The sequence below is a fragment of the Cavia porcellus genome, unplaced genomic scaffold, assembly GCF_034190915.1.
Source record: "Cavia porcellus strain 051 isolate PalLab524CR breed Dunkin Hartley unplaced genomic scaffold, mCavPor4.1 scaffold_25, whole genome shotgun sequence".
Lineage (NCBI taxonomy): Eukaryota > Metazoa > Chordata > Mammalia > Rodentia > Caviidae > Cavia > Cavia porcellus.
In genome coordinates this window covers 18,749,846-18,762,891 of record NW_026947508.1, presented here as the reverse complement: position 1 = coordinate 18,762,891, position 13,046 = coordinate 18,749,846, and the positions used below count along the sequence as shown (strand labels likewise).

The window sequence follows — 13,046 nt, the reverse complement described above, 5'->3', positions numbered from 1 at the left end:
TTCCAACAGAGACACCTAGGAACACCAGAGGGTTCTTACAGTGACACTGTGTGTGAGCTAAGAAGGGGTGGAGGGGAAACTGAGTCATGGCTATCTCCCTAGGGATCAGGACCCAGGGTCCCACCCTGCCAGGCCAGAGCGCTTTTCACACTGTGACTGTTTTGCCCTTTACTTCCCAACAGTGACATTTATAGAGTCCTATAATCTACCTACTTAGTGTTTCAAAACCGATGTGATTCTGTAGCTGCTATGGAGGAAAAAGCAGACTAATATATAGTGCACATCAGGACAGGACTACTTCTCCAAGGTGGACCCTACCAAGCCCCAAGATTTAAGTAAAATTGTCTTTCCTGCTGGAAAATTGAATAGATACTAAAAGTGCCAAAAACTTTGCCATTTGTAATATAAAACTGAGTTATGTTCATCATGGATTAGAGAATTTTGATAAGATCCAGCCCCCCCCCCAGGAAGAATTCTGGCTGGCCCTGTGCAGCCCTGGGCTTTTGTACCTCCCTGCCCCCTGCCATGTGGCTACCCTAACACCAACATTGCCACCCCAGTGTTTCATTGACAGTGCACCACCTCTAACCCCCAAATTGTCCTGTAGGAGATGGTTACCAGTCTAAGCAAATCGTGTGAGCACCTGAACTGTCATTAACTGAGTAGAAAGGAACATTAGTACTGTAGGTGAGAAGTGCAGGCCAGAGGAACCACTATTTGGGGGAGTGTTAGATGGCATCTTGGCCAATGTTGAGAAAGCCCAGAGGTCCCCTGAGACCTGTGTAGCACTGTGGGTGGTGCTTGTCTCATAGCGGCCCAGCCACCCCTTCTGACCTAGCTGAGCTTGCCAGTTGGCCCAGGCCCGGGCCTTGCAGGAATGTCTGGGGCTGCTCTGTGCCCCAGGCAGCACCTGTTTCCTTCCAGCAGGACCAGCCCTCAGAGCCCACTGGTCCAAAGTCCCTGGGCTCCACTCGGGGCTGAGGACACATTTGCCAGGCTCTTTGCAGAGATGTCCACCTCCTTTGTCCTCAACTTCCTGCTCCAAGAGGCCAAGAGAGATGGGGTGGTGGGCAAAGAGAAGCGAGGCTTTCTCCCACTCCTGGGGTCCCTACCTTTCCCGCCTGCCTGCTCTGCACTCCTGGCACCTTGTCCTCCTGACACCCTCTCCGCTCTCTTCAGGTACTTGGGAATGGGGGAAGCTTTGAGGCATGCTGGTGACCTCAGGGGTGGTGAGTGGTTTGTTACCTTATAGGGGTGGTGGCTTCACGCTCCGAGGGAACAGGTCTCTAGGCAGCCTACCACACATTCTAAACCCCTCTGGGCTCTACCTGGACGCTGTATGACCTCGTCACTTCCCTGCTCCTCTGTAAAAAGTGAGCTGTCATCTCTGCTCTCCATTCAGTTAACAGATAGCTGTTGAGTCCCTGCTATGTGCCAGATCCTGTTCTCTGAACTGGGGACACAATGAACACAACAAAAATTCTGGCCCCCAACGCAGCTTGGAGCCTAGTAGAGGAAGACAAAGAAAAATAAATAAATTGGATTATTAAAAATGATGGGCACTAAGGGAGAAATTCACGCAGCGCAGGGATTGGAGAAAGCAGGCAGAGGGGAGCCCTGTGAGCTACGGATTGAGCCGCTTCCATCAGAAATAAAACCCAGACGACTGCAGTGTGCGAAGAAGCTCCATTAAACAGCAGAATGCATAAAAAGCTGTGGCAAATGTGCTGCTTTGTTTAACTTACTAAGTAACAAGATCTAAGAATGGCTCCTAACGATGACCATGACAAGCATAAAAGGTATTTAGAGAAGTCTGAAAGGACCACCAGGTGTAAATGTCTGTCCCTCCCCCAGATGCAGCCTGGAACACCTGTGCAGTTTGCAGCCTGAGCTCCTGCTTAAGACAGGCAGCATTTCAGTTCGAGGCTGGGGGCAGTGCCCTTGCAGGTTTTCTTCCTATTCCCGACACTGGCCTGCCAAGGGTTCCCCACGGAGGTCAAGTTTCAAATGCCTACTTTATCATTGTTTTTATTATTTTGGTGTTGGGGATGGAACCCAGGGGCCTGGTGCTTACCAGGCAAGTTCTGTGCCACTCAGCCATACCTGCAGTCCTAAAATTTCCTCCTTGAAATACAGTGACCAGGAAAAGGCTGGAGGGGACTTTTCAGTTCAGATCCAGAAGTGTAGCTGTGACCAGGCCGCTGCTACAGGGAGTGGACACACTTTGGTCTTTCGTGTCTAGACTCAGGCTACTAGGGCCCCGTGGTACCTACAATCCCCATCAGCTTGGCCCAGAGCCAAAGAGGGGCTGGAAAGCGGGGTGGGACTGGGGGGGGGTTTCAGAAGTCAGGGATACCTCCACCTGCACCCCCAGGGAATGCCTGGCTGCTTCAAGGGAGAGACCTGGGAGGGAAGTGACTTCAGAGGAAGGAAGGAAGCAGAGGGCCAGAGCATCCAGGGTGTGTGTCACAGCATATTGGAAGCCACCTGCCCTGCATTTCTCTGGATGACCCGCATTTTCTGTTTCCACGAGTCTTGATAAGTCCCTGAGGGTGAGGGGCCAGGTTTGTTCAGGTTTGTTCAGGAGCAAGTGCTTCAGTTTTTCTGTCCTGGCCCCCAGCGCTGGCTCAGGAGACATCAGAGAAGCCAGCTCATTCCCAGTGGAGCTACAGCTCTGTCACACTTTAGCTTGAAACCCGCCTGCGTCTCAGAAGCCCTCGGGTGCTTGGCTTGGCCCCTGTTCCTGGCTAGTTTAATTTTGTTCAGGCTTCTTCTGTTTCTGAGACTAGAATTTTCACTTGATCTCTCAGCCAGTGAGTTCCTAGCTGTGCACAGGGAACCATGGGACTGTGCCCCAGCCTGAGCTTCACCCCACGCCTGGCGCTGGAGCCTTCTGCAGCCCCCAGAGGAATAGCCTGTGACAGCTCAGAGGCAGGGGTCCGGGGTGTGCACACAGGAAGGAGGTGAAGTCTGACGTGGGGATCAGCAAAGCTCCCCCGATAGGAATAAAGCAAAGCTTCGGGATGTAAGTGGGTAGAGGATGTCACCTATTTTAGGTGCTAGAAAAATTGGGTTCCCACACGGGGAAAACCCTGCACTTAACCCACACCGACCAGCCAGCGCCTGGGCCAGTCCCAGTTTACCGCGGACGGCAGAAGGAATGCTGTGTTCAAAGTCAGCCTCTCGATGCAGGAGACCTGTCTCCACCTAAACACCGGAGTCGCCAGCGAGAGACAGAATTGAGGACGGGGACAAGCTCAGCCCCGGGAGCTGACTGTCACGGTCACCGAGACAGCATGGCAAGTGTTAACCAATAATAGAAGAAAAGCAAAGAAAATGCAGAGTCTGAAGATCTTCCATCTTGATAGACTGCTGTGGGGAGCCGAGGGCACGAGGGTGACGCTGCTGGTGACGGTGACGGTGACTCCTCGAGTCTGACAGTCATCTCAGCAGAGAGCAACGCCGGCACCCCGGCCCTCGCATGCGAGGTGATCACTCACCACTTCGTCAAATCCATTCCAAGGAAATGAGCAGAGATGCAGACAAAGATTTTTATAAACAGAAGGTCATTTTCATTTTATTTTAAGTGGTAAAAAAAATTATTATTTTAAAAGTTTTTTCCCCTCTCAGGAATTTTGAATGGAGACTTTGGAGCCAAAAGTCTATCTAAAAATAGAACAGGGTTCTGGAAATAACAGTTGTGTCTGCACATGAAAAGTCTGCAGCTTCCAGATCAGTCTTCGCCCAATTTGGGCTACACACGCCAGTCGGAAACTAGCACTGGCATGGAGACCCTAAGGCTTGGAGGTAGAGAAATAAAAGATGAGGCTTCTATGACTTGAAATATTTTGCAGACATTTAAAAATGGAATTTAAACGGCACCGTAGCACACGTCTATAATCCCAGCACTTGGGAGGCTGAAGCAGAAGGATTTCATGAGGTTGAGGCCAGCCCAAGCCAGACAGTGAGTTCAAGGCTGGTCTGAACAGCGTGGTGAGACCCTGTGTCCAAAATCAAACAAACAAACAAAACGAAGTTCAAGAAGAACTTTTAATAACTTAGAAAAGTGTTGCTGATATCATGTTAAATTTTTTTTAAAAAGGACATAAAAATATATCTTTTAGTGCCACTGGAATTGTGTAAATAGGCAGACCTGTACACAAAAGATTGGAAGAGAAAATGCCCAGATGGTAATGATGTTTATTTCTGGCTCATGGAACTGTGGGTGGGAAGGTGTTTCTTCTTCTTTTATATTTTCTGTGTCTTCAAATTTTTTTTACAAAGATTACTACTTTGAGAGAAATGGTATTAACGCATGCACACGTACCTATGGGTATATATATTACATGCATGTTAGCATACACACACACCCCTATCCTTTTTTTTTTTTTTTTCCTTTTTGAGACAGTGTCTTACTATGTGGTTCAAACTGGCTTTGAATTTACTTTGTAGCCCAGGCTGATTTTGGTTTGCAGCAATCCTCCTGCTTCCGCCTCCCGAGTGCTGGGATCATAGGAGTGCAAAACCACGCCTGGCTACATCCCACCCCCATCCTTGCTCTGAACTGCAAAATTACGTGTGTCTCTAAAGAGTGTGAATAGCATCAAAGAAGGTCCAGAAGCAAGAAAGGAATAAACATGGGAACAGGGGTGATGGGGTGGTGCCTGACTCCCAGGACCCTTGCATGCCAAGCCCACCAGCTTAAACTTCACCCAGAGCCCCAAGCTCAAAGGGAAGGAATCTGCTCTTCTGAAAAGTAAGGGGTTCCTAGTGGAAGTACACGGAGGAGGCCAGAGTGTTGTGAAAGCACCAGCAGCCAACTTACTGCCTTTATCTCCCCAGGGAAGAGTTTCACACTGACCATCACTGTGTTCACCAACCCCACCCAAGTGGCCACCTACCATCGAGCCATCAAGGTCACTGTAGATGGACCCCGGGAGCCCAGACGTAAGTGCCGCTGAGCCCCCAAGCTCCAGGCCGGGGAGGAAGGCAGGGGAGGCAGGCGGGAACACTGGACAAATGGCCCTGGGTCCCTGGAGCCCTGGTAGGGCTGCCGTCCTGAGCGCCAAACCCTCTGGGCTTAGCTCCCACTGAGGCCAGCTGGGAACTGAGACTGGGTGATCCCTCCCTGTAGGGAGATGGACTTCGGGGAGAAAGCTGCAGATGCAGGGTGTGTTTGGGTGGAGGCCAGGTCGGGTGCACTCTCCACACCAGCTTCCTCTGCCAGTGGTGGCCAAGGGATGATGTGTGTTGGCCCAGCTGTGAGGCCAGGCCCCCTCCTTGGAAACCCTTTGTTTGGATCTTAGCATGTGACTTGCTCCAGTCACAGAACCCTTGACACTCTGGCCCCCACACCTCCAGAAGGAGACCAGGAAAGCAGATTTCATTCTGCAGAGAGGTGCTGAGCACCCCTGTGTACAGGGAGGCCCGCTCAGTGGAGGTGAGTTTGGTTTAACTCCTGTGCCCGCTGCCAGCCCTGCAGTCGCAGACAAGGCTGGAGAAGCTGGAGGGGACGGCCCCGTCGTGCTCTCTCCCAGAGCTCCTCTCTTCACAGCCCCCACCCCAGGACTGCTTAGCCCGCGTGTCGAGGGCTGGGCTGCACCCCTTTCAAGTGCAGTGCTTTAATGTAGAAAACTCTTTCGTGCGTGCTTTTGCATGGGGCTGAGGCACTCCCTCATGGCAGTGTGGAGGGGACCTGGCCCTGTGACCCTCGGGGTCTCGCATAGGCCCTGTGGGGGAAGCGTGTCCTGCTACTCAGTGAGTCTTTCCCCAGTGCCCAGGAGGCGGGGAGCTGGGCCAGGGGTCTCTGGGAGGGCGTCCCTCAGGGACTTTCAGGGCCACCTCCTCCAGCTGTGCTGGCTCCCACCCTAGATTAGCCAGGACTTCTGGCCAAATTCTTGCCTGTTTCTTTCTCCTGGGATCAGACAGTCTGCTCGGCGCTCTGGGCTCTCGGCTTAGGACCCCAGGCCAGTGCTGTGTGCTGTGTGGCCTCAATGTAATCATCTTTGAGCTGGGTGGGTGAGCCTAGCAGTCTCAGTCAAGATGGTGATGACTGGGGCTACCAGGGTACAGAGAGCAGGTGCTGAGCCAGCCTGCCTGGCTGAGGGGCCTTGGCAGGGGCACTGTCATGCCTCATTTTTCTTGTCTGAAAAATGGCTTTCCAGAACCAGCCACCTCATATGCTGTTGAGTAAAGTGCTTACAGCACCTTGCACACCAAGGCGGCCCGTTGCTTTAGCCAGGACTTCATCCCTTGTGTCCTTGGGCAGGCCACTGGCCCCTCTGGACCTCAGACCACTTCTTTATGAAGTGGGATGACACCGGTGCCCTGCAGGCCTGGCAAGTATGGCAGCATGTGATTGGTCTGTCAGTGGGTTCTCACAAGTCACTGGGCCCCTGGAGCCCCACCCTCCCCCACACTCCCAGCCCCATCATAGTCCATGGCAGTCTCCCCAGGGAGTCACAGGGTGGCCCCTGGCACACAGCCTCGTCACAGAGGTTTGGTCACTGAGGGAGGGATGCGTGCTCTGAGGCCCAGGCTAGACAGGAGCTGCAGTTGGGCTCAAGAAGAGACATCCACTCCAGGAAGAGACATCCCCAGCCACAGAGGCACATGACAGGGGGCCTGGGGAGTGCTAGGAAAGCCCCAGGGAGCCACGCTGTACCCCCAGCCTCCTGTTCAGCCTGCCCAGCCCAGTGCTGCCCATCCTTTGCCCCAGGCCCCCGTGTGACTAAGGAGGCTCAGCCCCACCCTGCAGAGTCCCCTCAGGAATCCTCCGCCTTTGCTTCTCTCCTGGGGTCCTCCTGGCCTGTATGGCTTTTTTTAGGGGGTGAACTGGTAGGGGCAGGGGTGGCACAGGACAGGAAGCTGACGGCAGGGAGATGAGCGGAAGCGGTGAGGGGCCACTTCCTCCAGATCCCACTTAGGACCCACTTACTCCTGGCCTTCAGCCTGGACTGAAGACAAATCCTTTCCCTTTCCTGGCCTCAGTTTACCCATCTAGAGGAATGAAGCAGTCAGCTCCACAGCTGCAGGTCGATGAATGGCCCCCTATGCCGGCTGCATCCCCATGAATTGTGCCTCAGCAAGCCCAGGGGGAGGCAGGAAAACAGAGCACTTGCTCAGTGAACTTTAGGGCTCTTGGGGCTCCCACCAGGGGCTCAGAGCGGCCCCCAGTTCCCTGTGTGCAGGTCTATAAAGTAGGGATGGTGTTTGTTCTGAGGGGCTGTGACATTCAGTGAGCTTCCGGTGCCTGCCCCAGGAAGTGCCAGCAGCCCTCCCGTGTCATCACAAGCCTCTGCCCTCAGGAGTTCCTTTGGGGCTTTTCTTCTGCTCTGCAGGTCTGCGCCCTGTGAGGTCTGAGCCTGTGTGAGGTGGGGCGGCGCAGGGGGAACCGCCGGGAGCACAGGAGCAGGGTCTGTAGCTCCCCGAGGCCCGGCTGTGGGTTCTGTGGCTGGGTCGTTCCCCTCTGGTGCCCTGCAGAGCATGCCCGGCCTCCAGTGGGGTGGCCAGCTGGTCTGAGGCTGGCTTGGTGGCTTCCTGCCTGTGTGGCCTCGGTTTCTGAGGTTCTTGATGCTGGTGTCTCTGAGAGTCGCCAGGGGCTGGTGAAAATGCAGGTTGCTGAGCCAAATGCAAGACAGGGCAGGAGGTGGTGCGGTGCCTGGCAGTACCCATGGTGACCACAGTTTGGGACCAGCTGACCCCATCCACCCAGCTTAGCAGGTGCTGGTATTGAAAGGGTCACACCCCAGTTCTTGATCCTTCACGAGGCCCAGGGGAAGAGAACTAGTAGCATCCTTCCCATGGCCTCTTTATTCCCCAAAATGTACATGGAGTGACTTCCACAAATACTTTCCTGGGCATCTGCCTTGTGCCAGGCACTCTTCCACCTTTTGGGGACGCCAGCAAGAATCCAGCCCAGTGGGTTTTCACCTTCCTGGGCCTCGAAGTCCAGAGGGAAGAGAGGAAAACATGTCCTGCTGTCCCTGTGGTCCTGAAGGCCCGCGCAATCTGTGCCATTGACTCTCCTACACTCTCCTCCTTGTTCTCCCAACTCTGGGCACCCTGGCCTCCTGCCAGGCACACTCCGGCCTCAGGGCCTTTGCCCTGCTGCTCCTCCCTAGCTGCGCCCCTCCCCGGGTGCGTGGCTCTCTCCTTCCCACCCTGCCGTCTTCGCTGGCTCGGCCCTCTCAGTGGCTGCCCTGCCTCTGGCTGCACACAGCACCCTTGCTTCTCCTTATCCGCCCGGCTTTAACTGTGCCCTGATCGCCCTGTCACCTAGGGTGCTACATAGTTCTCCACTTTATTTCATTTATTGGTCGCATCCCTCCACTATTCTAAATGCTCCATGGGGCAGGGATGGTCATCTCTATTTGCTAGGGGACCTGGCGTGGTGTGGAAATGACCAGAGCTCTCAGGTGGCCTGGAGGTCCCTAGCGTTGCCACACTTTTGCCCTGGGCTACAGCTGTGGGGAAGTTGGGGCTTGGGCTGGGGAGAGCCCACTGCTTCTGGCCCCTGGGACCCAAGAACCCTACAGCCCAGGAGTGTCCCCTGAGCTGGGCACAGGCCTAGGGGAGCCAGAGGATTCAGCCCAGCAGGAGAGAAGGGGTTAATCTCAGACCTCCTGGTTCCCCTAATCAAGCCCAGGCCAGGCCCCGGAGAGGAGGGAGCGCCTTCTGCCTGCTGGCCCCTTGCCAGCCTGTTTCCCTGCCCAGCCACCGAGGGCTTTCATCTGCTCACAGGGGGCCGATTCACAGTGGACCACCCTGGGCCAAGCACCCGCCTGCCACTCGGCTGCACGGCTGTTCCGAGTCCGGTGTAAATCTCCTGACAGGCCGCAGAGCGCTGGGCTGGCGCCCCTCCCGCAGCCCTGTAGACAGTGGCTGCCTGTCGGGCGCGGCCTCACCAGAGGTGGCATCAGCTGGGGGAGAGCCTGGTCGGTCGGTCGGTCGGTCGGTAGGTCGGTCGGTCGGTCGTTGGGCTCAGCCTCTTGCCTGGCCAGCAGCTCCGTGCCCCGGTCCTTCCCATCTCTGTGTCTCCTTCTCTATTTCCTGCTCTCCCCACCTGGATGTCAGCTGCTCAGCTGGGCCTCTGCCAGGTGGAGCTCATGGCCAGGTGACTTGGCTGTCCTCCCTCGGAGGTCTTCAGAAGCACAGACCTTATGCCAGCTGGCCACTCCAGGACTGGATTCCCTGGTGTGACCTTGACTAAGTGCCTCCCCTTTCCTGTCCACAAAAGGGGACGAGGACAGCAGCATCTCAGACGCTTGTGGCCCTTGGAGATAACACACATGACCGGCCTGGCACAGTGCCTGTCACGCTATAGACACTGCTGGAATGGTCACACTTCTCTCCATGGATGCATGTCAGGCAGCACAGAGCAGGGGTTGCCCCTGAAGGCCTCTTGGTTCTCCCCAAGGCACCGGGCACCAGATGGGACCCATGCTGGCTGGACAGGGATACTGAGGGATGTCCTGGAGACGGTAGTTAGGGAGCCTACAGCCTGGAATAGAGAGTGTCACCCAGCCTGAAGGGCCCATGCCTCCCCCAGCTTTGACACTCATCACGTATCCGGGGCTCTGCCATGCCAGTCGATTTGCTGAAGAGGAGCAGGTGGCCAAGCCAGAGCTGGGACCCTGGGCACCTGCCATGAAGATAGAGGCCTGGGGATGTTTAATTCTCACACCTTCCCTCACCCCCAGAGCTGCTTTTTGACAGATGGAAGGGAGAGAAGGACTTGCCCAGGACCGTGAGAGGGACTGGCTGTGCCCAGGTTTGGGCTTGGGGATGCTGGGCTCTCAAGACACACAGGCTGGGTCTGCCCTCCCCTGGGTGAGGGTGTTGGTCACTCAGCAAAGCTGTGCGGGAGGAGCTGTGTGCGATGTGAGCCCCACTGCCCAGACTGCCCCTGGGACTAAGAGTATTTCCTGGGCATTGCCCACCCAGCCCCTGCCCCTCAGTACTGTACTTTCAAAACCTTCTGATCTGTCTCCAGAGCTTCCATACCCTTGGAGGCTGGACAGGATAATACCCGCCTGACAGATGTAGAGACGGAGGCCCTGAGCAGGAGAGGGACTTGGTGGTTGTAGCAGGGTGCAGCAGTCATACACTCACAACCCTGAGCTCCAGAGTGGGATGGGAGCCCCCCGAAGCCGCTTATCTTCCTCTTCCAGCCCCATCCTGGCCCTGCAGGGAACAGCTCTGGCCACAGCTGAAGCTGCTTTTCAAAATCCAGGCCCTTTTCCTGAGAGATGGGCTCCAGACGCCCTCTGTGTGCCCTGAGCATGTCAAAGAGCATCCCCGAGCCTCAGTTTCCTCATCTGTGAAGTCGGCACAGGCCTCTCAGGAAGAGGCTGCATGGGTAAGCAGGCAGTGGCGTCAGCTTCTCAGGCACCGCAGAGGAGGAAGCACTCAGTGAGCAGTGCCGCAGTCTGAGTGTTTCCGCTCCTGCAGCTACTGGGGTTCAGAGGTGGCCGAAATGTGGCTTCCTGGCAGAGGAGCTCTGGGGAGGGCCTCACAGGACAGAGCGTTCCTGGCAGAGATGGTCCTGAGCTGGGGCTCTGAAGTGGGGGCAGAGAATATTCTGGAACCTGAGCACCAAGGTAGCTGAAGTATGGGCCTTGCCGTCTTTCCTCTGTGAGGTACGGGTGGCCGGGTGGGAGGTGTCTGACCAGCAGCAAATTCTTGTAGTCTTAAGTCAGGGACCTTCAGAGGGAGGGAGCCTCAGTGAGCAAGCTATGTGGAGAGGAAACTGAGGCACTGAGGTGGGGCCCCAGGTGACTAGCAAACAGGGCCAGGCCCCGCCCAGGTCTCAGTGTGGAAACTGAATGAAAGAGGCCTTTTCTGTGGGCCGTCTCTTCTCCCCAGGCAGAGGCACTTCCGTTCCGTCCACTCCCGTGTGAGGACCAGGTCCCGTGGCTTGGAGACTCTCTGGCGCCCTGGCCACGTGGAGCTGCCCGGGCTCCCCTACTCCCCCCTGGGCAGTGGCTTCAGTGCTCTGCAACCCCAAGGAAGCATCCCCAAGTGGGGAGTGCCTGCTGTGGGTTGGGGTCCCTGGTGCATAGCCTGAGGCCGAGGCCTCTCTGAGCAGTGGGCTCCTGTTCCAGCCTCAGCAGCCCCATCTCAACAACAAGAGCAAAAAGGGAAGTCAGAGAAGGAGCCCGGGAGCTGGGTGTGAATCCACAGGTCACCACCCCAGCTGCAGTGCCCCGGCCCTAACCCTGCCTCCCTGGGGTTCCTGGGGTGGGAGGTGTCTGCAGACCCCATGGGCCAGCACCCAGACTTGTGAGGGCAGCACCATGTTCACAGCTTGGGGCAGGGAAGGGAGCGCATCTTGAGGGAAGCCCCAGGCTGGCTGTGAACCCCGCCCTCCTTCCGCTGGCCACAAGCATGTCTGTAAATGCTCTACTACGAGGTGTGACTCAGAAACAGGGGACTTTATCCACCAGTGACAGTGACAAATCCCGAGGTTTTGTACCAGCTCTGGTGAGCCCCACTAGCTCATTTCAAGTTTGTGGTTGACAAAGACACCCAGATCCTTCGCACTCAAGCTGCGGTCAGTGCAATCTGATGTCTCTGTGGCCATCAGCCAGGCCTGACTATTGAGGCTGCTGTGAATTCATTGGCCCCCGGCCTGTCCACGCTTCCCTGCCATTTCCAGTGTCTTCAGCAGTGACAAGTTCATTTCCCCTGAGGCCTGTTGGGGCTGAAGATTGAGCCTCGACCAGGGAGCTCTGGCACAGTGGCCACCCCAGGACACACCCTGCCCACCTGCCCCATTGCCATCTGTGCCGCTTGCCTCCCTGTGGTCATCACATAGCTCCAGCTCCAGCAGTGTCCCCAGCCCATGCTTTCCCACTTGCTGCCGAGAGTCCAGTATCGAGACCTGGCCAGAGGCTCAGTGTTCTCAGTCCCACCTACTTGTCTCCTCTGTCAGGCTGTAGTCAGGGGTTATGCAGAGAACAATTAGAATCAGGTCATGGAGTTTATAATATTTTTATAATGGTCACCAGGAGTTAACACAAGAAAATGCAGGAAATCTATCCTCAACACCAGAGACATAGAATATTTAGTCAAGAGCCTAAATCCCACAGCAATGTCCCATGAGTGCAGATGAAGACCCAGAGCTCATGACAACGCCTCCCACGAGTCCAGCTGGAGGTCCAGAACCCACAAGGACTTATGCCAGTCTCTTTTACGGATCCATGCTGGGAAGACCCAAGGGTCAGCGACCCAGAAAGTCCATGCCGGCGGGGTGAAGGAGCTGTGCTGGTGGGATGAGGATTCTACACTGGAACTGAGAAGTCACACTCACAACAAAGACCAGGGATGTCCTGCAAAGCACCACAGCCATCCTCAGCGACATGGAGGCCCTGAGCTCCTCCAATGACAAGCACAGTCGGGTACATGCCAGGAAGCAGCGTGACGAGTTCATCCTGGAGACCAGGCAGCACACGTCTTCCCCTCCGGAGCCAGGAAGCAGTGCTCGCTGTGAGGACCAGAGAACCCACAGTGCCTCAACACAACAAGGCAATAATGCCTTAACACCTTCCTTCTCCTTCTCCACCTGTTTATGCTGGCAACTTTCCTCAGATAGAGCATCTTCACTCAGTGCCATGCTGATGTAATCCAGCCGGCATTAAGTTGACCACCAATTCTCAATCCATAACAGTCAGTTTTTAAAAATCACACATCCCTCCAAACCAGAGTCCTCAAGCAAATTTCTCCCTTTTGCCTCCTCCCACACCTTTCTAAAGGGGCTCCTGTCCAAGAAGTTCTACTACCAGCCTGGCTGCGTGACCTCAGCCAAGCTCCAGGCTTTTCTAGTTCGCAGTTCTCTTGTGTATCAGAGAGGGCCACTGTAACGGTGGCAGCACAGGCAGGAGTGTGCCGCCCTCCAGCCCTCCACAGGTACAGTGTGTTCCAGCATCTGCCCTGGGGAAACCCTGGGCTTGCGGGGTGGGAAAAGGGCTGCTCCCTGGGCCAAAAGAGGCCATTTGGGAAGACACTAATGTTCCTGGAGGAGAGGAACATAGAGGGAGCTGCAC

At 55.6% G+C, this 13,046-nt stretch overlaps 1 protein-coding gene across 3 annotated transcripts in view; it reads left to right on the top strand.

Moving 5' to 3' along the window:
* The window catches only part of Runx3 (RUNX family transcription factor 3), a 57,333-nt gene that overhangs the window by 36,207 nt on the left and 8,080 nt on the right, over positions 1-13,046 (top strand). For 2 of the 3 annotated variants that reach the window (XM_063235786.1, XM_003471323.4), the window contains exon 5: positions 4,843-4,947. The exons of the other annotated variant lie outside the window; for it this stretch is intronic. In XM_063235786.1, coding sequence (XP_063091856.1) covers positions 4,843-4,947 — 105 coding nt within the window. The remainder of the gene's footprint in view (positions 1-4,842; positions 4,948-13,046) is intronic. 3 annotated transcript variants of the gene reach the window in all.